Source organism: Hemicordylus capensis, chromosome 2, assembly GCF_027244095.1.
Source record: "Hemicordylus capensis ecotype Gifberg chromosome 2, rHemCap1.1.pri, whole genome shotgun sequence".
In the NCBI taxonomy this organism is placed as follows: Eukaryota; Metazoa; Chordata; class Lepidosauria; order Squamata; family Cordylidae; genus Hemicordylus; species Hemicordylus capensis.
The window spans coordinates 184,961,292-184,985,465 of NC_069658.1; the positions used below are offsets into that span (position 1 = coordinate 184,961,292).

A 24,174-nucleotide genomic window follows, 5' to 3' on the forward strand; every position below is an offset into this window, starting at 1 on the left:
ACACACACACACACACACCAGTTATAACTGAACGTCTCCACACCTATCCAAAGAGATGGAGCAGTATTGTTCACAACAGTCCACATGGGCAGTCATTGCACAGCTGTACTGCTGTTCTAAAACAAGTTAGATTTTCCATATTAATCAATCTGAAGACTTAAAGCTTTTAAGTACAGATTGGCAACAGATGGATGACAACAGTCATGTGAACCCACCCCCACCTGTTTCAGAGTCGATTCTCACACACATTTTCATCACTTGATGACTCTCTGATTAATGTGTGAGCTGTCTCCATCAAAAAGTATCGTGTTTGAACTGACATTAAGGGACATGCAAATTTCATCTGTGGCAACTGATTTGTGATAGCTCATTCACAAGTGCAAACATTATTGCTTCATATTACAGAGATAATTAACAACTGATAACCCTCCATACATGAACTGGTGCTTATGGCTTGCTTGCTTAGGTGAAAATCTTTTGAAGGGTCTCATCTCATATTCAAGGATCACACAACCTAGGTTCCATGCCTCTCCTAAAATTGTACATGTTGTCCAATTCCACTTCATCCCCAATTCCAAATTAAAGGGGGGGGGGATGTATGGTCTCGGTTAGGAAAGGGTTAACTCGCTGGCGTGCTCCCATCAATTCCCTGAACATCTAGTCTATTATTGTCCCATGCACGTCAGACATGTCTGGGAGCCCCCCTCAGCCAATGGGATGACAGTATGCAAATGAAGCAAATTGGGCTGCAGCGTTCCTTTCTGGGATCTTTCTGTAGGGGAGCACGTCCAACTGCTGGGACAGCAGAGGAATCGGGGGTGGCTAAAGATGACCGTAGGGCAAAGGAAGCAGGGGCTGCAGATTGGGATCAGCAGATTTGGGGGAGTGGACTAGACTAGGAGGATGGTGTACAAGTCCCCAGCAAGCTAGCACAGTGCAATGCTAACGTTGCCACCACAAAGTGGCAAACTGTAGCTAGCAATGTGCAAAGCTGCACTTTTCCCTCATGGGAAAAACTGGTTTTGCATACATGTAAGCACATGCATATTTAACATCTGTCTATTGCCTAACACTGGAGTTGAGCGAGGGCAGAGAGAAATCACAGCTTGGCCTCCTGCTAGAAGCTCCCTAAAGGTGGTTTAGAAGGCGGGGGGGAGAGATGCTAATGTGGGCGGAAACAGAGGACAGGGAACAAGACATCAGCAGAGGTGGAGCGGTCCAGAGCCTAGTAAGCCCATTTGCTTTCTATCAAGGAATGGGAGGCCCTGAATGCAAGGATGCTCCAGATCCAAACAGAGGATCACTGGCAGAACCCACACAGCTGCCAGGGCCCACGCTGGTCTCTTTTCAGGCCTCGGTTCACTCACGCGCCCAGCTTCTCCTTGACGTCGTAGACACTGGTGATGTCCTCAACCTTTTTCTTCCAGCCTTTCCCGAGCGGCATCATGGACAGCTGTAAGTGGGCAATGCACGATGAGCTGGAGATAGAAATTTTGGGAGGAGGAGGAGGAGGAGGAGGAGGAGGAGGAGGAGGAGGAGAATGTCACACACAAGGAACATGGAACGGGGTCAGCTTATTCCCATGACTTCTCAAGCAGTAAATCTCCCAGTTCTCCCTGCTGATACTGAACAGACATCAAATGCAGAACCCACACAGAGTCAGATCAAGGCATTATCGTCTCTGATAGCACCCTCCCCACTCATGTTACATCAGGAAGTTCTCTTGTGCAAACCTCATTTACATGAATGAGAGCTGTGCGAGAGACTACCCCCATTCATTTCAAGAGGGCTTGCATTGAAGGGATTCAACAAATAGTGCCCCCATGGATCAGATCTGACTGTATGAACATAAGAACAGCCTTGGTGGATCAGGCCCAAGGCCCACCTAGTCCAGCATGCTGTTTCCCACCATGGCCCACCACATGCCTCTGGGAAGCTCCCACAAGCTGGAGATAAAGGCATAGCCTCTCTCCTGTTGTTGCTCCCCTGCCTCCTGTTGTTGCATTCTGCCTCTGAACCTGGAGGTAGCCTATAGCCATCAAGGTCAGTAGCCACAGATAGACCTGTTTCTCCATGAAGTTGCCCAAGCCCCCTTTAAAGCCGCCACAACACCCCATGGCAGGGAATTCCATAGATTTTTTTATATGCTACGTGAAAAAGTACTTCCTTTGGTGGATCCTAATTTCCTAGCAATCAGTTTCCAGGAGGTGACCACATGGTGTGGCTGCTCTGCCAGGAGGTGCCACAGGACCCTGCAACATTTTCGCCACCCTTCCCAGAAACAACACAGCCCAATGCAGGCCTTGCTCTGTCATGCCAAAAACAATTACAGACAAGCTGGTTGGCTTATTACATATTTCTGCATGGCTGAGAGACCAAAACAGAAAGAACATTATCTCTGGTAACCCTTAAAATGGCTGCCAGGCAGAACCTGTTCTGTTTTCAGTGTCAGGGTCCAGTGCTTCTGGGCATGTACAGAATGGATTTTGTTCACCACGAACCACAGCCAGTCCAATACACCTGAAGGTTTCAGATCAGAGGGCGAGGCTTCCAAATTACCTTGAGTTCTGGTATCCATTCAAGGAATCTCATTTAGGTTATACAAAGCTGACTTCTTCCAAGTCAAACCATTGGTCTATGTAGCCCAGTATTGTCTACATTGACTGGCAACAGCAGCAGGGATTGAACCGGGTTCAATCTTTCCCACTGAGCTATTTGCTCTTCCACGGACCTATGGCCCCTCCCCATATGCATGCACACATATGTCTAGATCACAAATCCAGATCACCCATTTACTGGACAACTCAGTGGTTCTACACTGGGAAGCGGCAACTGGAGGTTCCTGGGTCAAAACCGGCCTCTGAGCAGGGGGCACGGCGGGGGTGGGTGGGGGGTTTGATACCTGGCCTTCCAGTTGCCAATCCAAGGGTAAAAGATAGGCATGGAGGGTGTGGCAGCTACAACAATGGCATCTGCCTGCAGGTTACTTTGTAGGGATGTAGGCTGGAGCCTTGTGGGCCAATCTCCTTCTCAAAAGAGCCATGCTGAAAAGCTGTTCCTGACCAGGGCTCCACACACTAGCTGTGTGACAAGCAATTAAGTAGTATATATTCCAAAGGCACAGATCCCTTTGCTTGAGAGAGAGAGAGAGCGCACGCACGCGCTGGACAGAGAGAAAGTGTGAGAGTGTGTGTGTGTGTTTGCGCTGGACCTGAGATGGCAACTACATTATGGTTATTATGGTGTAGAAAAACATAGAAAATCACAACACAAATACTTCACGTACACTTTTTTTGCAACTTAGAAATCCACTTTGAATCTTGTTCACTGCTGCACCACCATCACATACACACACACACACACACACTGAAATCACACTCCCGCACCTCATCTTTAAGATGTTAAGCAATGGTCAATGCAGAGGCGTAGCTAGGGAAAATAGTGCCTAAGGCAAACACTGAAATTGCATCCCCTGTCCAAACATCTGACACCCATCTTTCAGATAACTTTACCGTAATATCAGCTGAAAAATACAAGTCAAGCTCATTAATCTTTTAATATTTCAAAAACTATTTAGCAGTGGATTGTAGCCATACCAAAAAAATGCTGGAAAACTAAAAATTTCAGTATACTGGGGCTCATGAAATACCCAAATACTATGTGGAGGTGTACTTGGGAAACTAAACAGAAGTGCCTGTCTAATTCCCTACTAAGCATTGTAGCATCCCTATTACATAAGTTTTAAAAATAAATGGAGAATTTGACTTTTCCCAGATACTCTGAAAATAATTAAAGGATATGCAGAGTAAACTGTGTCACTGCTTGGAATATATTCTAGTCTTTCAGAAAGACAGTTAAAATGAGAGCAAGAGAGCAAGAAACTCCCAGTGGGCCTTAATACTAAGGATTTCACACCGATTCAAAGACAAACTCACCATTAATAGCCATATTATTAAGACATCACATTTAACTCACTTATCACAAGAAGCAAAGTAAGAGCAAAATGAATACAATCCTAGCTCATAAGCTTCAGCTCAGTATTCACAAGCCCTGATTCTCCGTACATAGTGCCAAACTAAATATGTGTACAGTGACTTATATTACATTTAAAAAAAAAAACCTGTAGCCCATTCAGGGGGCTTCCTAAAGGCTGTGGGGAGTCTGCAAAGGTCCCTCCACCCCCCACTGGCCTCTAGGGCTTTGCAAGGACCATTTGAGCATGTGCAGTGGCCATTTTTAAAAAAAATATTTAAAAATGGCCGCTAAAAACAAAATGGCTACCGTGCATGCTCAAATGGCCTTTGTGAGGCCTGGCATGTGAGCATGCACGGTGGCCATTTTGTTTTGAGCTGCCATTAAAAAAAAATTTTTTTTTAATGGTGCCCCCCCTTCAAGTGGCACCCGGGGCACGTGCCCTGACTGCCCTCTTCTAGATATGCCCCTGGGTCAATGTGTGTCATACACAAAAGTACTGTTTCCCAACTTTTGACTATGAGTACCAGTGGACCACCAACAAATTTACTTTTGTTTGGGATTCACCAAACAATTTAAAATTCCATTTAAATTCCTATCAGATGCTTTGTGAACATATAAGCAAAATAAGGTAAGACCCTGCCCCTAAAAACCTAACAATCAGTATGTGTACAGCTATGCCCCTCCAATCAGGACTGCCAATTTTTCTACTGATCCCTGCTCCTGTACCTTTACAGCAGCTTAGTCTGCAGGCATTAACAAGGGCAATAAGAACATAAGAACAGCCCTGCTAGATCAGGCCCAAGGTCCATCCCATCCAGCATCCTGTTTCACACAGTGGCAGTATTCCCTCCAACAGGGTTTCCCAGATGTTGACTACAACTCTTAGAATCTCCAGCTGCAATAGCTTTTGCTTGGGGATTCTGGGAGCCGTAGTCAACAACATCTGGGAATCCTTGTTAGAGGGAACATTGCACAGCAGCCCACCAGATGCCTCTGGGAAGCCCACAGGCAAGAGCTGAGGGCATGCCCTCTCTCCAACTGTTACTCCCCTGCAATGGGCATTTAGAGGCATCTTGCCTTTGAGGCTAGAGGTGGCCTTTTTATTCCTATGTAGCAAAAAGCTTTGTTTGCCGATTTCTGAGGATTCAGCTGCTGGTAAAGGCACAGGAACATTCCATGCTCTTTTTTCTAGTCAGTTGGCAATGCTAGGCTATAGACTTTACACATGAGCTCATCTGGAGGTGGGGGGAAGTATTATGTAAATACAGACATGTTGATCTTTCTCCTAATATATAGGAAAGAATACAGAGAAGTTAAACATGAGGAATTAGTCTCACGTATACCAACAGCAGCTAGAATTTTGTATGTTAAATATTAGCAATAGCAAATGATAAATAGCAATAAAATAATGGCGAGGGGAAAAATAAGAGATTATATATTAATGTCTTCTCAAGAAGACAGATCAAGCCAGTTACCTACGACTTTGTCACGTCATGGCTGGATTACTGTAACATGTTCTTCGTGAGGCTGCCCTTGAAGAATATTCAGAAACTGCAGCTACTGCAAAATGCGGCACCTAGGATTTTATCCGGAGCTGCCCGCTGGGGTCATATTACACCCATTTTGAAAGAACTACCTTGGTTGCCAATTTGTTTCCAGGTCCAATTAAAGGTTCTGGTTTTGACCTTTAAAGCCCTTAACAGTTTGGGCCCAGGATACCTGAGGGACCACCTGCTCCCAACAGTTGCTGCCCACTTGATGAGGTTATCTGGGGGAAGCGTCAGCCGTCGTGCATGTGGGACAGGGGCCTTCTCAGTTCTTGCCCCCAGACTTTGGAATGCTCTCCTGGTGGGCATCCGCTCCTCAGTCTCCATCACAGTTTTTTGAAAGCAAGTGATATCTTGGCTTTTGACCCAGGTTTTTATACGAGTGGTGTTCTTGTTGTCGCTACGCTGTATTTTATGGTCATTTTGTGTTTTTAATTAGTTTTGTATTTTTATATTCTAATTTAATATTTTTTATTGTGTAACTTTTATATTGTGTTAAAATGTTTTGTAAACCGCCTTAGGATTGTTTTAATGAAAGGCGGTATATATGCTCCCCAACAGAGTTCTTGTAGTATAGAAGCCCTTCCTCCATAACAGGAGGAGTCACTGTAATTGCTCCATTTTCCTCTCTAGGCCTCCTGTTGTGAGTGCCAGTTCAGAGTGTTTGTACCTGGGGCTGGACTCTGGGGACAGAGTGGGGATTCTGTTGGTAAACCGCCCACCCCACTGCCCAGCTGTCCTCCTTGCCTGAGCTCACAGAGATGGTCTCAGATTTGGTGCTGAGGACTCCCAGAATGATTGTTCTGGGTGACTTCAACATTCATGCCGAGACTGCCTTGTCTGGAGTGGCTCGGGACTTCATGGCCGCCATGACAACCATGGGGCTGTCCCAACACGTTGTTGGCCCAACACATGAACTGGGGCATACTCTGGGATTTGAAAGTGGGTGATATGTCATCCATGCCCTTGTCATGGTCAGGTCACTTCCTTCTGAGGTTTAGAGCTTCAGCAGCCACACCACTCTGAAAGGGTGGGGGAACTATAAAAATGGACTCCAATGGATTCCTGAGGGCTCTGGGGGATTTTCCAGCCAATATGGCAGCCCCTCCTGTCAAAACCCTAGTTGCTCTCCAGAATTGAGAGATGGCTTGGCGGTTGACACAATCGCTCCCAAGTGCCCTCTCCCACGAAGCAGAGCCCTGTGAAGCGCCTTGGTATACTCCTGAGCTGAGGGCAATGAAGCAAGGTGGGAGACGACTGGAACGTAATTGGAGGAAAATTCGAGGTGAGACGGAACAAACACAGGTTAGAACTCATTATCGAGCCTACCCTGTGGCAATGATGGAACAGAAGAAATGCTTTGTTTCCTCCACCACTGCATCCTCTCAATGTCGTCCAGCACAGCTTTTCTGGGTGGTGCATGGCCTCTTGAAATCTGGCCCCAGGCAAGATGTATTAGAACCTTCAGTAGCACACTGTGATGCATTTGCACAACACTTTGAGGGGGAAGGTTGCTCGCATTCACTGTGAGCTGGACTCTACAGTTGATGCAGGGTCATTGGGAGAGGTGTCCAGAATAATAACTGGTCCATTTTGCTGGAGGAATTCAAATTATTGGTGCCTGAGGATGTGGACAAGGCATTTAGTCGAGTTTGGCCAACCACATGCTTGCTTGACCCTTGCCCTTCATGGGTATAATAAAATGAAGGAAGGGAATTTTTAAATCTAGTAAGGAGTGAATTTTTTAGCTGGGTCCAGCATGCCTCATTGAGAGAGGGAGTGGTCCCAGCTTCATTGAAGCAAGCTATTATTTGACCACAACTAAAAGAAACCCAGTCTGGACCCAGAGGATGTAAACAACTATAGGCCTGTGGCCAATATTCTCTTCCTGGGCAAGGTACTTAAGCGTGTATTGGCTGACCAGCTCCAGACACTCCTGGAGGAAACAGATTATCTAGTTTCATTTCAATCAGGCTTTTATTTGAACAGAAACTGCTTTGGTCACCCTGTGGGATGACCTGTGCAGAGAGGGCGGGGGAGTGCAACCCTGTTGATTTCCTTGGATCTCTCCGCGGCTTTCAATACCATTGACCATGGTATCCTTTTGGATAGGATGGCCAAGTTGGGTGTGGGAGGCACTGCTTGAAGGTGGTTCCACTCCTACCTCAAGGCTCATTTCCAAAAGGTGGTGCGGGGGGGGGGATTACTGCTCAGTCCCTTGGCAGTTATGCTTTGGGATTCTGTAGGGTTCCAATCTTTCCCCTATGCTGTTTAACATCTACATGAAACCGCTGGGAGAGGTCATCCAAAGATTTGGCCTGAGGTGTCATCAGTATGCAGATCAGGATCTCTCTTTTTCATCAGACGCAGGTGAAGCGGTGACTGTCCTGAATCAGTGCCTGGATGCAGTAATGGACTGGATGAGGGTAAGCAAGCTGAGACTCAATCCAGACAAGACAGAAGCACTGCTGGTCAGTGGTTCCTCCTTCCAGGTGAGTAATGTCCGGCCTGTACTAGATGGGAGTCGCCCTCTCCCTGAAGGTCCAGCACCATCACTAGTGGCCGCTGTGGCTCAAAGCACCTTTATCAGCTTCAGCTGACATACCAACTGCAACCTTACCTAGATAGAGATCGCTTGGGCACAATTACTCACACTCTGGTAACCTCTCACTTAGATTACTGCGATGCATTGTATGTGGGGCTGCCTTCAAAAACAGTCCGCAAACTGCAGCTGGTACAAAATAGGGTTGCAAGATTATTAACTGGGACTGGACGCTTTGATCATATTATGCTAGTGCTTTGTCAGGTGCACTGGCTCCCAGTTCACTTCTGGGCCCAATTCTAAGTGCTAGTTTTAACCTTTAAAGCCCTAAATGGCTTGGGACCAGATTACCTGAGAGAGCGCCTTGCCCCATACGTCCCGACCCAGACCTTAAGATCTTCTTCAGGGGCCCTGCTCCAAATGTCCTTGCCAAATGAGGTGAGGCGAGCGGCTTACTAGAGAGGGGGCCTTTTCGGTGGTTGCACCCCATTTATGGAATAGCCTCCCCAGTGAGGTTCACCAGGCATCACCACTTTTTTGTTCACTCAGGCCTTTTAAACCTTGATTTTTAAAAAAGTTTTAAATTGTGTTTTATTGTATTTTGTATTCCGCCCCCCCCCACCCCACATTTCTGGTCTGCTGTGATTTAACGTGTTATGTCCCACACACTTAATGTTGTGTGGGACATTAATATTGTGTGAGGATAGAGGGAATGTGAATTCTGTGCCTCTGATGGTCAGTGTGTGTGAATAACGCTATATTTTTATTCATTCATTCATTCAGTTTATATACTGCCCTCCCTAAAGTGACTCAGGGTGGTTTACATGAAAAACAACACACCCTCACATAAAACAAAACAACTGAAATAAAATAAAAGCATTTAAACCAGATTAAAATTAAAACTAGATATCATTATGTTGGGTGTACTGGGCAAGTGCATGCTCGCATGTGTGAATGAACAATGGTGGGGCAATAGCTCAGAGGTATGTCTTACATGCAGGAGTTTCCAGGTTCAAGCTCCAAAATATCCAGATAAGGCTAGAATAGACCCCAGTCTGCCAGTCCTGGCAGGACCAGTTCATTGAGGTGAACACCTCCCTGCCCTGCTCCCTAGGCCGGACCTGGCATGGACACCACCCTCCCAGTCCCAGCCCCGCCTACCTTGCCAGCCTCACTGGCCCCGATGCCACCTTTCAGCCTCACCTTCTGGGGCACACCACTGTCTGGTTATCGCAGGCCGGTGGAGAGGCAGTGTGGACGCAGCTTGCCACCAGCAGCTGCCTCTCCTCATGGCCACTGCCACCCCAGCACTGCACTGGCAGCTCACTCATGTGTGTTCTTATTCTCTACTATACCAATGTGGTTCTTATAGACCTGCAGCTCCATTGCAGGATGGAGGGAACAAAGCAGACAAGTTGGTGGCGGGAGAGGAGAGAGAACCGGAGCGCCAGCAAGCAAGCACTGAAGAGAGGCTGTCACTGGATGCAAGCTCCATCCATGTTGCCTTAGGCACCAGCTTAAAATCCTAACCAGTGGCACACCCTAAAAGGTGAGGCTGCTGGCAAGGAGGAAGAGGGAAGGCATTGGGGCCAGGGAGGGGCAGCGAGGAGGGAAAAGGTAAGGGATGGGGCAGCAGCTGGAGCGATGCCCACGGTGGGGGGGGGGGACGACACTTGCTGCCTTGTGGCACACTCATCAGCTGAGGCTACCTTGCCTCATGGGGAAGCCTCCCTTGCCCTGGAGAGATGCCACTGCCAGCCAGTGCAGAAAATACTGACCTAGACAGGACATTAGTCTGACTCAGCTTAAGGCAGCTTTATAGGTTTCTAATGCTAGGGAATTCATGGCTGCGTTGTCTGAGACGAGTCCGCAACAGAAGGTCCCGACAACAAATCCGGCCTCCGAAAAAGTGCTCCCCTGGCCTCCTAGTTACCCATCTAGAGGCAGAAGGTAGGGAAAGCTGCATCTTTGGCAGCAGACCTTGTTGACAGGTCACTTCACAGGACAGAGGTTGAGGCACTAGCCCCATCAGTCCTTTGCAAAGTGGCCCTTCTCACAAACTAGCTGCTGATTAGGAGGCGAGTACAGTCTGTGCATTAGCAAAAGGCTTGGGTTAATCTATCTCCAATCAACCTGTTGCATGTGTGCCTTCCCTCCGGAAGTTCAGGGCAACACACCCAAGATCTTAGCAGTCTGGACACACTAGCAAGTGTCCATTGCCTGGCTCCTAAATTTGGGGGATGGATACTAGGCAAAATTTGCCAAGGTCTGCAATTGCCTGTTGGATCTATAGGGCTATGAGACTGCATGTATTTTGTTTATTGGCAAGATTTATTATTTTTGTGAGCTCAAGCAGTATTACACAGGATGCAATTTTTATTATCATCATCATCATCATCATCACGATTATTAAAGAGCCAGTGTCTTGTGCAGTTAAGAAACACTAGTTGCATCCAGCCATTCTTATATTTTCTTAGGAATGATAGTGATGGTGTTCTATGTAGGGGAGGGCATCATGTTTGGCATGGGGTGAGTTTCACTGAAATATTAGGGAATACTTTTATGTACATAGTAGATGTAATATGTATTAAAATTGTGTGTTATGTTACAGTGACATGTTTGGTGTCTGAAATGTTATTGTGCTGAGATAATGTGTGGGAGCAGCAATGTTTGGTGAATGGAGATTGTTAGACTCTGCAGAAATATGACTGCATGTGTGTGTATAATCTCATTTTGAAAATGTGCATGCATAGAAGCGAGGACTGTCTTGTCATCCCTAATAAGCTGTGCATATAACAGGCACACTTGAAGCTGTGATATAAATAACAGGGGTTTGCTTGCAGGAGAGATGTGCAAATGTGTGTTTGTGTGTGCGCACGCAGCCTTGTTTTGTGGTAATAAGACCTGATGCTGCATAGATAGATATGAAGGGATCATCAGTGATATAAATAGGCATGAATGGGGAATGATGGAGGAATGAAGCCATAAGAAGGGGGTTCATGTGCGGCTGGAGAGACTAAGGTGGCTGGAAGGAGAGAGGAGAGTTGGGGCAGACAGAGGACTAGATATGGGGCATTTGCTGAAGGAGGGAAGCATTTTTAGACAGATGCATGAAATGGGGAGGAGGAGGAAGAGGGCATGTGGAGAACGATGAAGCCAAGGAAATGGCTGGACAAGCTGATGAATGGATAGAAAGGATTCGGAGTAATGGAGAAGAAAAACAATAATAATGGATGGGTGAATGGATGGCTTTGAGCTCCGATGGGTGGACAAGTTGCCGAAGCAAGTGGAGAAAAAGCATAGCACAGGATACACTGCACAAGCACAACACACAAACCTCGCATGCATTCAGCAGCAACAAAAACAGATTAATTGAAATATCACAGATACAGACACCCACACCATCTTCAGCAAAACGATCTATCCACCTGTTCAGATGCACAGCAAATTAGAACGTCTATACAATGAAAGAATATATCGGGGTGGTTTTCATCCTTCACCCATGCAGACCCGAAGAGACCAAAAGAGACAGCCGATTTGTCCACAGCACATTAGATATGCAGTATTTTCCCCATCAACAACCAGGCTGCAAGAAAACTGGATGGATCCAATGCACAAGTCCACAGAAACTTTATTCAGCCACTTGCCTGCCTTTACACACCACACCACACACACAGAGACCAGACACCTCTAAAACGATTCCTCTGACATGCACAGACTTCCGAATTTTTTAGCGCATACATCAACATTAGCCCTCCTGCGGGGCTCTCTGGTAGCAACGTGGGCACACAGAGCCTTCTTTCTATATGAATGAGAAAGCTCCCTGCCAGCAACACAAACACAGCCCCAGGCAACCACAAGGCTGATGTGTATTCGAAACCTCTCTCACGCTCAGGTTAACACACACCCCACACCGCTCGCCCCTCTCCTCCTCCCTAGCCAAGGTGCCCCTACCTCTCCAAGTTTCACACCCTACTAGTCCGATCCACCACCCCGCGCGTTTCCACTGCAATCCGCTTTCGTTTACATTCCTTCAGCGTCCGCATCCTGCGCGGCCGCCAGCCTGGTGGTGCAGGCGAGTCGCGGGGGTGGGGTGGGCGAGTGGGCTGTGTGCGCGCAAGTGTGGGGCCGTGTGCGTGGTGGACACACGCAGGAAGGGGCTTGCAGCGAGCCCCACACTTCTCCGCCCCCAAGCCCCGCTCCCTCTCTTAATCCCAGGCCAGCACCTCCTTCCTACCTGCTGCAGCCAGACGATGAGCGCCCTCCCGAGTTAGCCTATCCTGGCGGCGGGCAGCCCCCTCCCCACACCAGCCCAGCCCGACCCGCCTCCCCGCTCCACGCTTGGCGCGCTGGGTTACTCCACCCACCTCATCCGTCTCCCTTAAAGCATCTCCCCGGCCCGGCCTTGTAAGGAAATAACAGGCAGACCTCCTGGTCTTTCTGAGGCTGCTGAAAATCGACCAAAGAGGGACGTTAGTAGCCACTCCGGAGCTGGACTACTGCCTAACGGCTTTGTTGACCGGGAGGATTAGTGGATGGCTCCTCCGTCTCAACGGCTGTGTGGGGTCCTCCTGGGGGTTAAGTCCTGCGCTGGGGCCCCCAGGCAGTGTTCCCTCTAACAGGGATCCCCAGATGTTGACTACAACTCCCGTAATCCCCAAGCAAAAGCCATTGCAGCTGTGGGTTCTGGGAGCTGTAGTCAGCAACATCTGAGGGTCCCTGTTAGAGGGAACACTGCCCTCATCATGGTGGCTTGGGCCCTCGCCCCACTCTCTGCTGCCTGCCCACCGTCTCCAGTGCCCTCTGGAGAGGCTCACAAGGCAGCGGTGAGAAGCAGTGGGCGCCTTCTGCTCAGGACTGGGGTTTGGAGGTCAAGTCTTCTGATGAAAATAGGCCTCGTGATCCTGTGCCCAACCTGGCCAGCTCCTGAGCATTCGCCACGATAGCTCAAGTGGAGCACCAAGTCCAGGAAGAGTATAGCTCTGAATTCCTTGTGTGGCATATGCTTGTGTAGCATAGTGGTGCTAAGAGACTGCACGAGGAATAAGGATGTGTCCCCATTTTGAATCTGAGCCTTAGCTAGAGGCTCAGGAGGTAGCTTTAGGAAAGCTCTTCTTCAGCCCAGCCTTCTGTCTGCAATACAGGCATCATAATGCTGACCTTCCTTGTGTGGTTGTTGTAAGGATTTACAAGAAGGTAATCTACATGAAGCACTTTACATATAGAAGGAGGACAGCTGGTCTTGTGGTAAAAGTAAAGTTGTGCCATCGAGTCGGTATCGACTCCTGGCGACCACAGAGCCATGTGGTTTTCTTTGGTAGCAAGCATGAATTGTCATCTTTGCAAAGCAGGGTTTGCCCTGGTTCACATTTGAATGGGAGACTACATCATGTGTGAGCACTGTAAAATATTCCTCTCGGGATGGGGCCACTCTGGGAAGAGCACCTGCCTGCTTGCATGCAGAAGGTTCCACATTCCCTCCCTGGCAGCATCTCCAAGAAAGGGCTGCAAGAGACTCCGGCCTGCAACCTTGGAGAAGCCGCTGCCTGTCAATGCAGACAGTACTGAGCTGGATGGACCAAGGGTCTGACTCGGTATAAGGCAGCTTCCTACGTGTACAAAATATACATATACTATACATATACAAAATATACTTTGTATACTAGTTGCTGGAGAGAAACAATCAGAGGGGAGCTCTAATCTCATGCCCTGCTTGTGAACTTCGCAGAAGCATCTGGCAGGCCGCTCTTGGGGAAAGGATATTGGTCTAGAAATCAGGGTTTACCAGTCTTGGGTCCCCAGATGCTGTTGGACTTCAACTCCCACCATCACCAGCCACAAAACCATTGCAGCTGGATGATGAAAGTTGTAGTCCAACCACATCTGGGGGCCCACGGTTGGAAATCCCTGCCTGACCTGCTCTGGAAGGGCTCTCTTACTGTGTTCTCAGGAAGCGGAAATCTACCACATAAGAACTGCCTTGCTGGATCAGACCAAGAACAGTGCTTGAATTGTGGGAGAAAGGGTAGGGGGGCTCTTAACAAAAATCCCCAGGCCTCATCCCTGACTTCCCAATCTTAGCCAAATCTCAATCTCTCTCTCTCTCTCTCTCTCTCTCTCTCTCTCTCACACACACACACACCCTTCTAAAAGCAGTAGCTAAAGGAGCAGCTGTCCCACTTCCTAACCCCCATAATATGAGCACACACAGAAGAATCCATCTAGCTAACCCCATATTCTGGCTCCAGCCAAATGGAGGCAAAGCATGATGGAACTCAGTGGCAGGCATGAAGGCAACTGTTCTGGGCAATCAGAAGCACACTGCCTTTAATTATGGAGGAGGCTCCCTTTGGATCATTGTGTCCATTGATGGACCTGTCCTTTATGACCACAAATCCTGGCCTGGGGTACGTATGAGCAGTGGGGGCTGAAGCCAGCCAAGACCTGCTCATCAGACCTCCCTTTCCTTCCAGACCCCGTTAGGGTCCAATGGCGAGGGAGAATGTTTGTAGTAATAGAGAGAAACAAGGCATTTGCCACCAGTCGGCACAAGAGGGCACCTTTGCACCAACCACAGACGAGATTAGACAAAGGCCTATGGGTTGGGCTGTTGAACAGGGGCTGTTCACATTTGTCACTTGATTGCAGTATCAAGTGATGACCCGCAGGTGTGAATGATGCATTGCCACACATACAGAACCACAAACTGAATGCCTGTATAGTTAAGATAAGAATTTTCAACATTCTGCCATTTTAAGCCCTGAATATTCTATTGCTTATAAAGTCAAAAGTATCCACCCAATCCCTCTGAAATTGTGCACACATCAGCTAGGGCAGGGATTCTCAAACTTGGGTCCTCAGGTGTTATTGGACTTCAACTCCCATAATCCCCAGCCTCAGTGGCCTTTGGTTGGGGATTATGGGAGTTGAAGTCCAATAACACCTGAGGACCCAAGTTTGAGAATCACTGAACTAGGGGGAAGGAGACACCATTCCTCTGGATTTGGTGCAAATCCGTTGCAAAATGGCTGTAATAAAGCAGTTTAAATATTTAACTCCTTCAAAGAGGTTTCAATGTTTTGGCGACCTTTTTTCACCGCAGATAATGAGGCGCTTCACACGATCGGTGTGAAGAGCCGGAGGGGGTTCTGTGCGGAGAGCAGGCTTAGCCCACTCTCCCCACAGATGATCAAGAGGCAGCCCATGATTGCTGGCTACATCACGGAGCCGGCGGAGGCTGCGGGGATCAGGGGCCACACGGCCCCCGGAAGTTCCAGGATGCCCCGCGCAAGCATGCAGAGCATCCTGGAGAGACCCCCAAGCCCGGGAAGCTGCTTGCAGCCTCCCAGTCAGGGGTCTACTTGTGTGTCGCTGCATGCCGCGGTGACACATGAGCAAAAAGATGATGTTAATGAATCAAGGTTAACGCTCCGTTAACCTTGTCTTAGGGGAGGGGTAATTAGGTGGGCTAGCCACCTTGGGAGCACCAGGCTCGCTGGTGGTTCTCATGATCCCTGGAAAGTGGGCTAAGCTCCCTTAGCCCGCTTTTCAGTGGTCGTAAGAATAGCTTCAATGTATATTTTTAAATGTTTGATGTCTTTTTAGCGTTCTCCAAATATTCAGGACCATGAGAGACTGGGGCCTTTTGCTGGTTTGAAAAACATTGATCTAGTGATTTTTGAGTAATTACTGTTTGATTTAATCAAGCAGGAGAACTGTGAGATTTATGGGAAATTTCTGGGAAGAGAATCTGTAGTTTTGGACATGGTTGTTAAAGCATTTGTTATTTTTAATGATCATTGTCATTTGTGTGTGTGTGTGTGTGTGTGTGTATGTGTGTTTTGTATTTTTTTTAAGGAAAAAGATGAAGTACAGATTTAAAGTGAACACAAATTACCTGCTTCTTGTGTCCTTATTCACTGCTGAATAATCGTGAAGCGAGATCACCCTGTCACTATTACTGAATCCACTAATTTCATTTAATGGTGTTTTTTCAGCCGGGGGGCAAGGAGTGTGACTTTATCTTTGCTGAAGGTTTTACAAAGTTTTTGTTGTTCAACATCAGGAAGTTCTCCCTTGTGGTTTCAGTAAGCACTCCCCCATAGCGTTTAATCAGATTTCCCTTTTTAAAACACCTGGAAATTCAGTCATCCAAAAACCTTCAGTTTAAGGTGAGAGTTAAGATGCTTAATATTTTCATTCGTGCTCTAAAAAGAATGGAAATTGCTAGTTAAAGTGTGCATCTTAATTTCCATGTCATCTAAGTTGTAAAGACTTTGTACAGTCTGGTATATAATGATGGCTTTAGAAATTGGAGCATTGGTTACTCACTGTGAAGGCTTCTTCTTGCTGCTGCATCCAAAGGCGTCTCACGTGTGGGTTATACGCCTCCATGTCACTCTAGAAGGCAGAACTATGCAAATTAAGTTAGGCTTTTTAAGGCTGGGAGGAGCATGAGCCCCCAGTTATTTTAGGTCCAGAGGTGAAGAGCACCTCTATGAAGAAAAAACCACTTTAAACTAGCGTTAACTCAAGCCAACAAATCCAAACTGGAACTACTTATGGTAAACAAGAAAAGTCTTGTGGCGCCTGTCTAGGCTAGACTCTAGTAGGACAAAGAAGTTATAAAATATTCAGGAGCAGGTCAAAGCAAAAAGAGATTACCCCTTCAGAGTGTCCCTGTAAAGTAGGCGCTGGTGCTGCAGGGCGGGTCGAGACACCCTTGGATGCAAGCAGCAAGAAGAAGCCTTCATAGTGAGAAACCAATGCTCCATTCTCTGCTGCTGCAGTCCAAGGGCATCTCGTGTGTTGGGACATACCACAGCCATAAGTCCAACCAGGGATGGAGCCCCGCGCCTACTCTGAAGGGAGAACCCGGTGGAGAACTCGCCTCCCAAAAGATGCTTGGGCAGAGGTGAAGGCATCCAACGTAGTGTGTAGTAAAGGTAGATGATGCCCTCCAGGTGGCTGCTCAGCAAATATCCTGTACCAGGGCATTCGTAGAGAAAGCCGCAGATATAGCTGCAGCCCTGGTAGAGTGGGCAAAAACCTTAGTGGGTGGCCTGAGGTTTGGGGACTCATAGGCTAGAGCTATGCATGTCTTTAACCAACTAGCCAATGTGGCAGGGGTGACAGCCTGGCCCATGGTGCGAGGTAAAAAGGAAACAAAAAGTGACTCAGTTGTCCTAATGCGTTTTGCATATGTTTTAAGGCACCTCTGGATGTCCAGCTTGTGCCAGGCCTTCTCTGCCAGGTGAACTGGCTTAGGGCAAAAGGTAGGGAGAATAATGTCCTGTAACATATGAAAAGGAGATGCCACCTTAGGATGGAAAAAGGGGTCTGCACATGTTTCATGGCCGCCTCCATGCGTTTGTCTGCAGGGTCTTTGTGGTGCCTCTGAGTTCTCAGGTTCGTCACCCTCTGACCATTCCCCCTCCTCTCTTGGTTGATCACGATCCTCTTCCCACAAGGGGTCTGTAGGGAGTCCTGGGTTTTCTGGTGAAGTAGGTTCCTCATCAAGCAGAATAACAGGTATCGGTTCTCCCAGGGGTCTTCCTGGAGCCCTTTGAGGGGTTTCAGTGGGTAGGTCACTTGTCTCCCTAAGTAGTGGCTCCCTGGGATTGAGGGAACCTGGGTCAGAGAGCTCAGATGAGTGCACACTCTTATCTCTGTGTTTTGAATTAGATCTCCCCTTCTTGGCTTTTTCAACATGTTCTCGCTTCTTCTTCGCTTTTTTGGGGACTGGCTCTTCCAAGACTGAAGAAGCAGTAGAGGATGAGGAGGAAACCCGCTTGGTTCGCTTCCTCTTTTTAGACCGCAGTTGGTCATATTTCTCAAATGATTTCACCAATAAATCCCAAACCACATGCCCCAGGGCTTCACCCACAGGGGTAGGCTGAGGGAGTATGAATGCCCCCAAGGGTCCTGGGGTGGGGGAGGGGAAAATGTCCAGAAGACCCAGATTGTGGGTCTTAGATTGCGAGCCCTTTGGGGACAGGGATCCATCTTCTTATTTATTAATTATTTCTCTGTGTAAACCGCCCTGAACAATTTCTGGAAGGGCAGTATAGAAATCAAATAAATAAATAAATAAATAGCAGCAGCAGCAACTTGGGCCAGGCTCACTGGATAGGAAGTCGCTGCACTTCTGGTAACAACCATGTGCGTCATTGCAACCTTGGACGCTGTTGGGCCTGTTCCCGCGCCTTCAGGCGCCTCCATTGCCTTTGGGGCTCCTGTTTTCCTCTGTGCCTTTTGGCCGCTGACGAAGGCCATAGTTAGGGCTTCTAGGCCTTGGCATCCTTCTGCGCACCCCACAAGACTTCTTGGAGCATGTGGGGGAAACGGGGCTGCAGCCGCAGATGGCGGGCTGCCCACGGGGCTGGCGGGAAGCGGCAGTGAGGTTGGTGCCTGGGCCACTTCGCTGCCTTCCAAAATGGCGGCTCTTGCTCTCCCTTCTCCGGAACACACCTGTCAGCTGTTCGGCCAGGGCCGCGCATTCCACAGAGCTGTGCTGTGCCTCTGAGCAAGCCAGTGAACAGGACCTCAGGGGTGGGTTCCCGGCTGCTATAATGGCCTTTGGGAGGCCCTGTTTGCCTTTTGCTACCCTCACATGGAGTCCCATGTTTGCTCTTTCCATGCAGCAAAAGAGCAGAGAAAAACAGTAGAAGCACAGAGGGGGGAAATGAAATTGAAAAGCAAACTGGAGCTATCTCTCTCTCTCTATATATATATATATTGAAAAAAACAAAGAGCCTAAGAAAAGATCAAGAAAACTAATAAGAGCTGAGGAGAAGCTGCCTTCGAGCCAGGAAAGGAAAGACTGTGCTGTTGAGTCAGTGTCGACTCCTGGCGACTATAAAGCCCTGTGGATTTCTTGGTAGAATACAGGAGGGGTTTACCATTGCCATCTCCACGCAGTATGAGACGATGCCTTCCAGCACCTTCCTACATCACTGCTGGGAAACACACCAGCAGGGATTCGAACCAACAGCCTCCTGCTCTCTAAGTGCATTAGGTGGCTGCTGCGCCATTAGGCCTTAGAGCCAAGAAAGACTAAAAGAATGGGGGGGGGGGTTTCATGCTCCTCCCAGTCTTAAAAAGCCTAACTTAATTTGCATAGTCCTGCCTTCTAGAGTCACATGGAGGAGCATAACCCACACGTGAGACGCCTTTGGACTGCAGCAGCAGAGAAGAGGCTCCATGCACTCACACTTTGCCTTGGTCTTTCAGTTAGACATCCAGGCAGACATTTCACAGGCGCAGTTTCCCTAATCACTTCCTAGAGATGCCTCTGATTAATTTCTGCCTAATGCACCTCTGTTCAAGGCAAAGTGTGGGTGCATGGAGCCTCATTTCTAAAGCCATCATCATATACTGGACTGTACAAAGTCTTCACAGCTTAGAAGTTACGTTGGACACCTTGATTTGCAATTTCCATTCGTTTTAGAGCATGAATGAAAATGAAAAGCACCTTAACTCTCATCTTAAACTGAAAGTTTTTGGATTTCTGAATACAAATACAAATACGCAGTGCTTTCAGTTGAGTCAGTGCACACATTCAGTTGATGGTAATCAAGTGTATATTAACCAAGTGAAGAATGCAAGTGATCAATACAATATACATGTAAGAACCAGGCCTGCAGGTCCCTGTGATTTATGAAAGGAATGAATGAATAAATATTGCTTGCTTCTCCTTCTGAAAGAACTCTCTGAACATTCTGTAGAAAGCTAGCAAGTCAGGATGAAAGGTTCAGCCTAGTGGCCGGCCTTCCTCCTAAAATGCTATATTTCTATGGGTAGAGAGTTTTATTTTGTGTGGGAAGGGAATCATTCGGATGTGTTACCTCCAGTTCACAGCCTGAAATGGTAGAGTACAGGAAAAGCTTTATCAACTGATTTTGATGAATATATGGATTGATCCTAGGCAGAGGTCTAGGGTGGCCCAGTTTAAGGGGCTCCCACGAGGTCAGAAGCAGAATTCAGCTCTGGGTTTTTGTGTGCTCTAGAATTGCAGTTTGTCAGGTTTCAGTTCCCTCCTCCACCTGCCTGCATACTAAAAAGTATGTTGCAGTGGGGAGGGGGCAGCTTAGTAGTAGGGGACTCTGAAGAGCCACGGCCAGTCAGTGTAGACAGTATTGACCTAGGCGGGCCAGTGGTCTGACTTGCTAGAAGGCAGCTTTATCTGTTCATAAAATGAATGACAAAGAACGGCCATTGGAAAGTATTGTTTCCTTCTGAATGGCCATAGGAATCTCATAGAGAAAACTACATGAGACTTTGAAGAGATATATCTCACACGCCTATGCTCTTTTCCCAACATTAATTCCCCCTACCCCAAAGCTGCTATTTGCCCTGTTAGGGAAAACTAATATGTTCTTGTACATTTTCCCGAACAAGGCAAATAGCAACTTGGGGCAGAAGTGTGTGTGGTTTGCATTAGGGAAAATGAGGAACGGTGAGGACTAACCCAGGGTGGCAAGCCTGAAGCTCTCCAGCGGTTGCTGAACTACAGCCGTTGTGGCTGGGGAGGATGATGGGAGCTCTTGTCCAGCAATAGCTGGGGACCCAAGTCTGAGAAACCCCAGTCATGAGGGGATGATGCTGGTTTGTGCCATGTGGAGCCACCGAGAGAGACCAGGTTTCAGGGGCTTGGCCTTAAGTTTCAAGTCAGAGAGGACATCACAGGTTGGCCAATTTTGGCCCTGGCCAAGGGCCCCCCTCATCTGACACCCAAAGGCCTATATGGGGGAGTGGGGAGTGCCAGACAGAGGCATCCACCCCACAAGAGCCCCTGGTGGCGCAGTGGTAAAACTGCCGCCCTGTAACCAGAAGGTTACAAGTTCGATCCTGACCAGGGGCTCAAGGTTGACTCAGCCTTCCATCCTTCCGAGGTCGGTAAAATGAGTACCCAGAATGTTGGGGGCAATATGCTAAATCATTGTAAACCGCTTAGAGAGCTCCAGCTATAGAGCAGTATATAAATGTAAGTGCTATTGCTATTGCTAAGTCTGCTGTGCCGCCCGGAGTCTCTTTTAGTGCTGCTGCCTCCGCACTCACTTGCCCACCGCACTGCCAATGGAAACCTTCCATTGGCAGATGGGGACCTGGGTGGCCCAAGGCAGCGGCACCAAAAGAGTTTCACAGCAATGCAAGAGAGACTCACGATGACACACTGACTCCTTCCATTCTCCCCACCCCAAAAGGGAGTCCTCCCAGAATCCCCTGCAACAACGCAAGGGAGGCCTGTTCACCCAGGGGGAGGGAAAGTAGGCACCACTGAGAGACTCGTGGGTTGCTCTTGGCTCATGGTGGGGGGCAGCAGGGCATAACAGCTTCTCCTTTTTCCATCCTCTAAGGATGAGGAAGAGGGAAAGCTGCCACCATCCCATACCCCATCGCCCTCCATTTGCCAAGGGGGGCAACAGCTGTCGTCGACTGGCCTGCCAGTATGTCCACTACCCATAAGCCGCCTCCACATCCCCCCCCCCACTCACCTCCAGTATGCCGAGGCAGGGGGATGGAGTGTCATGAGGGGAGAGGGTGGGAGGAAGAGTACCATGAGGGGCCAATTGTAGGGCATTGCCTCCAGCAACCTGGTACCACACCTGTAGGGACTCCAGGGGAGGGAGTTAAATCTGAAGCCAAGAAGCTAGGTCCACACCTTTCTCTCCAGACAACATTTTGAGATCCATTGCCCAAGTCTCAGGAAAACTAGCAGGCCATTTATGGAAGTGACCAGAAATTCCATGTGATAACAGCAGAGGGCCCCACCTCCATTCTGCAAGCAGAAAGCCATGACTTCCCTGCCCTTACTAAAGGTAAGGTAAAGTGTGCCCTCAATGCCTTTCAGCATCTTCCTATATCGCTGCTGCCCGATATAGTACCAGCGGGGATTCAAACCGGCAACCTTCTGCTTGTTCATCAAACATTTCCCCGCTGCGCCGTAAAAGCCACTCTGAAACAGATCTCCTAGCCCAGAAGAGCGGAAGTTTTATTTCTTTCCTGGATGGGTTTGGAAATCTTTGGAGGACAGTATTTGGAAGCCCAGGTGAAGCAGAAAAGAGACCAGAATTCTAGAATACAAAATAGGTAAAGACTTTATTAAAGATCAATTTAATATTGGTAATAAAATTCAGCCATCCCAAGTCCTTGGGAAGGACTCGATGTCTGGATAAAACAAACTAGTCAATAACACCTTGCTGACTGTGTAAACAAGAAATAATAATAATAATAATAATAATAATAATAATAATACCCCCAGTGAGGCACTACCTCGGCGTGGTTGTGGGGCTTGTGTGCTCTGAGGAAGGTGAGAGCTATGCCAGAGGTCCAACCCAGGGACATAGCTATAATTGGGCGAACGGGTTCAAAGAACCCGAGCCGTGCCCAATCAGGAGCCGCCATTCGCAGCCCTGACACGCCCCCCACGTCTGACGTCAGACACGGGGGCGGTAGTTTAGCTCCCGAGCAGGGGCCGCGCAGCCCCGTAGGAAGCAAAAAAAAAGGCTAGCTCCTGAAGGGGCTGCGCGGCCCCTTCAGGAGCTAAGACTGGTGCTGCGTTCACAACGCAGCCCAGAAGCGGCTCTTCCCTGCAGGGGAAAGCCGCTCCTGGGCTGAACTGCAAACGCAGCACAAGCCTTTCTCTAACTGCCGAAGGGGCCGCGCGGCCCCTTCAGCAGTTGCTGCTTCTCCCAAACGGAGCCTCAAGGCTCCATTCAGGAGCCAGACCACGCCCCCCGCGTCTGGCATCAGACGCAGGGGGCGTGGCTATCCCCTGCATCTGACGTAAGACGCAGGGGGCGGGGCTATCGGGGCACCCACCGCAGCCACACACGGGCCACCGGTGGGCTAGCTACGCCCCTGGTCCAACCATACTGGACAGGTCTCACCAGAGGAGCCAGACGAAGAGTGCCTCTCCCATCAACAATATGGTGAGACATAACTTTAATAAATCTATACTGGATCGGTCGTCACCCGGGTCAACAAGGACTGTGCCAGGTGCTGGAGTCATTGGACATAATCGAAAAAAATATACGAAAAACACCAACAAGGAAATAATGATCTGCTATTACAAGTCTAGTCCAACTAGAAGAGGTTATTTAAAAAGCATGTACCAAATTTGGAAAGAGAAGCATCCAGATACAGAAATAACAGAACAAAGGCTAGCAGACCAGAGAAGATTCATAAGAAATAAAGTATTCACAGAAGTTGAGCTGGAAGAACTGCAAGGAGCAACACAGGCTCAAGACATGGAAGAAGAATTACCACCAACTGAAGAAGTTGCTCAGGCGCAGGTGGAGGAGGAGGTATTGGAAATAGAGGATGCAACTGTTGCTGAACTGTTTCAAAATCAAAACCAGGCAACCTCCCCTTTGCCTTCCCCTCAAAAACCCGAATGCCGTTTAACAGAAAAGCAACAAGAACTAAAGCAAAAAATAACTGAGCACATGAACCAAACAACCACCAGGGTTTGACTTCCAGCTCTAAAAACAGTTGCCAAAAAACAACTTGCTCAGGCATTAAAAGATGTCAATGCTGAACTTGCAGAAATAACAACCAAGAATTTGCAAGAAACAAACCAACTAATGTACAGTGCAGCAACAATAACAACACAAGAGCTCGGATATAAGATCAGTGGACCTGTAAAAAAAGAAAGTAGTACATCAACTAAATGGAAGAATAGATTAGAAAATAAAATTGCCAGGCTTAGATCAGATGCTAGTAAATTGAAAGATATGAAAGACAAGAAGCTGAAGAATGAAAACACCAAACAGTATCTGATCCAAAAATACCACCTAGATTCAAGGAAAATTAAAAATTGGACTGTGCCAGGCGACGATGAACTGCATGGCTTTTGGCTTAAACACCTAACAAGCCTTCATAAACAACTATCAAAACAGTTCAATCACATTTTGCAAGGAGGTGATATTGAACAATGGCTAACAACTGGGAAAACTCATCTCATCATTAAAGACCCAGTAAAAGGTGCAGTTCCAAGTAATTATAGACCGATCACCTGCCTGCCCACCATGTTCAAATTATTAACTGGAATAATAGCAGATGAAGTGATGCAACACTTATTAACTAACAAACAGCTTCCAGTTGAAC

At 48.0% G+C, this 24,174-nt stretch overlaps 1 protein-coding gene across 3 annotated transcripts in view; it reads right to left on the reverse strand.

Annotated features, from left to right (window-relative positions):
- PNCK (pregnancy up-regulated nonubiquitous CaM kinase) overlaps positions 1–12,452 on the reverse strand; it is a 28,978-nt gene extending 16,526 nt beyond the window's left edge. Inside the window, exons 1-2 of one of the 3 annotated variants that reach the window (XM_053300205.1) lie at positions 12,432–12,452; positions 1,368–1,478 (exon numbers count right to left, since the gene is read on the reverse strand). In XM_053300205.1, coding sequence (XP_053156180.1) covers positions 1,368–1,478; positions 12,432–12,436 — 116 coding nt within the window. In that variant the 5' untranslated portion in view covers positions 12,437–12,452. Of the gene's footprint in view, positions 1–1,367; positions 1,479–12,018; positions 12,261–12,301 lie in introns of those variants that run through there. The other 2 variants (XM_053300207.1, XM_053300206.1) reach the window with 2 other exon arrangements.
- Between the last annotated feature and the right edge of the window lie 11,722 nt (positions 12,453–24,174).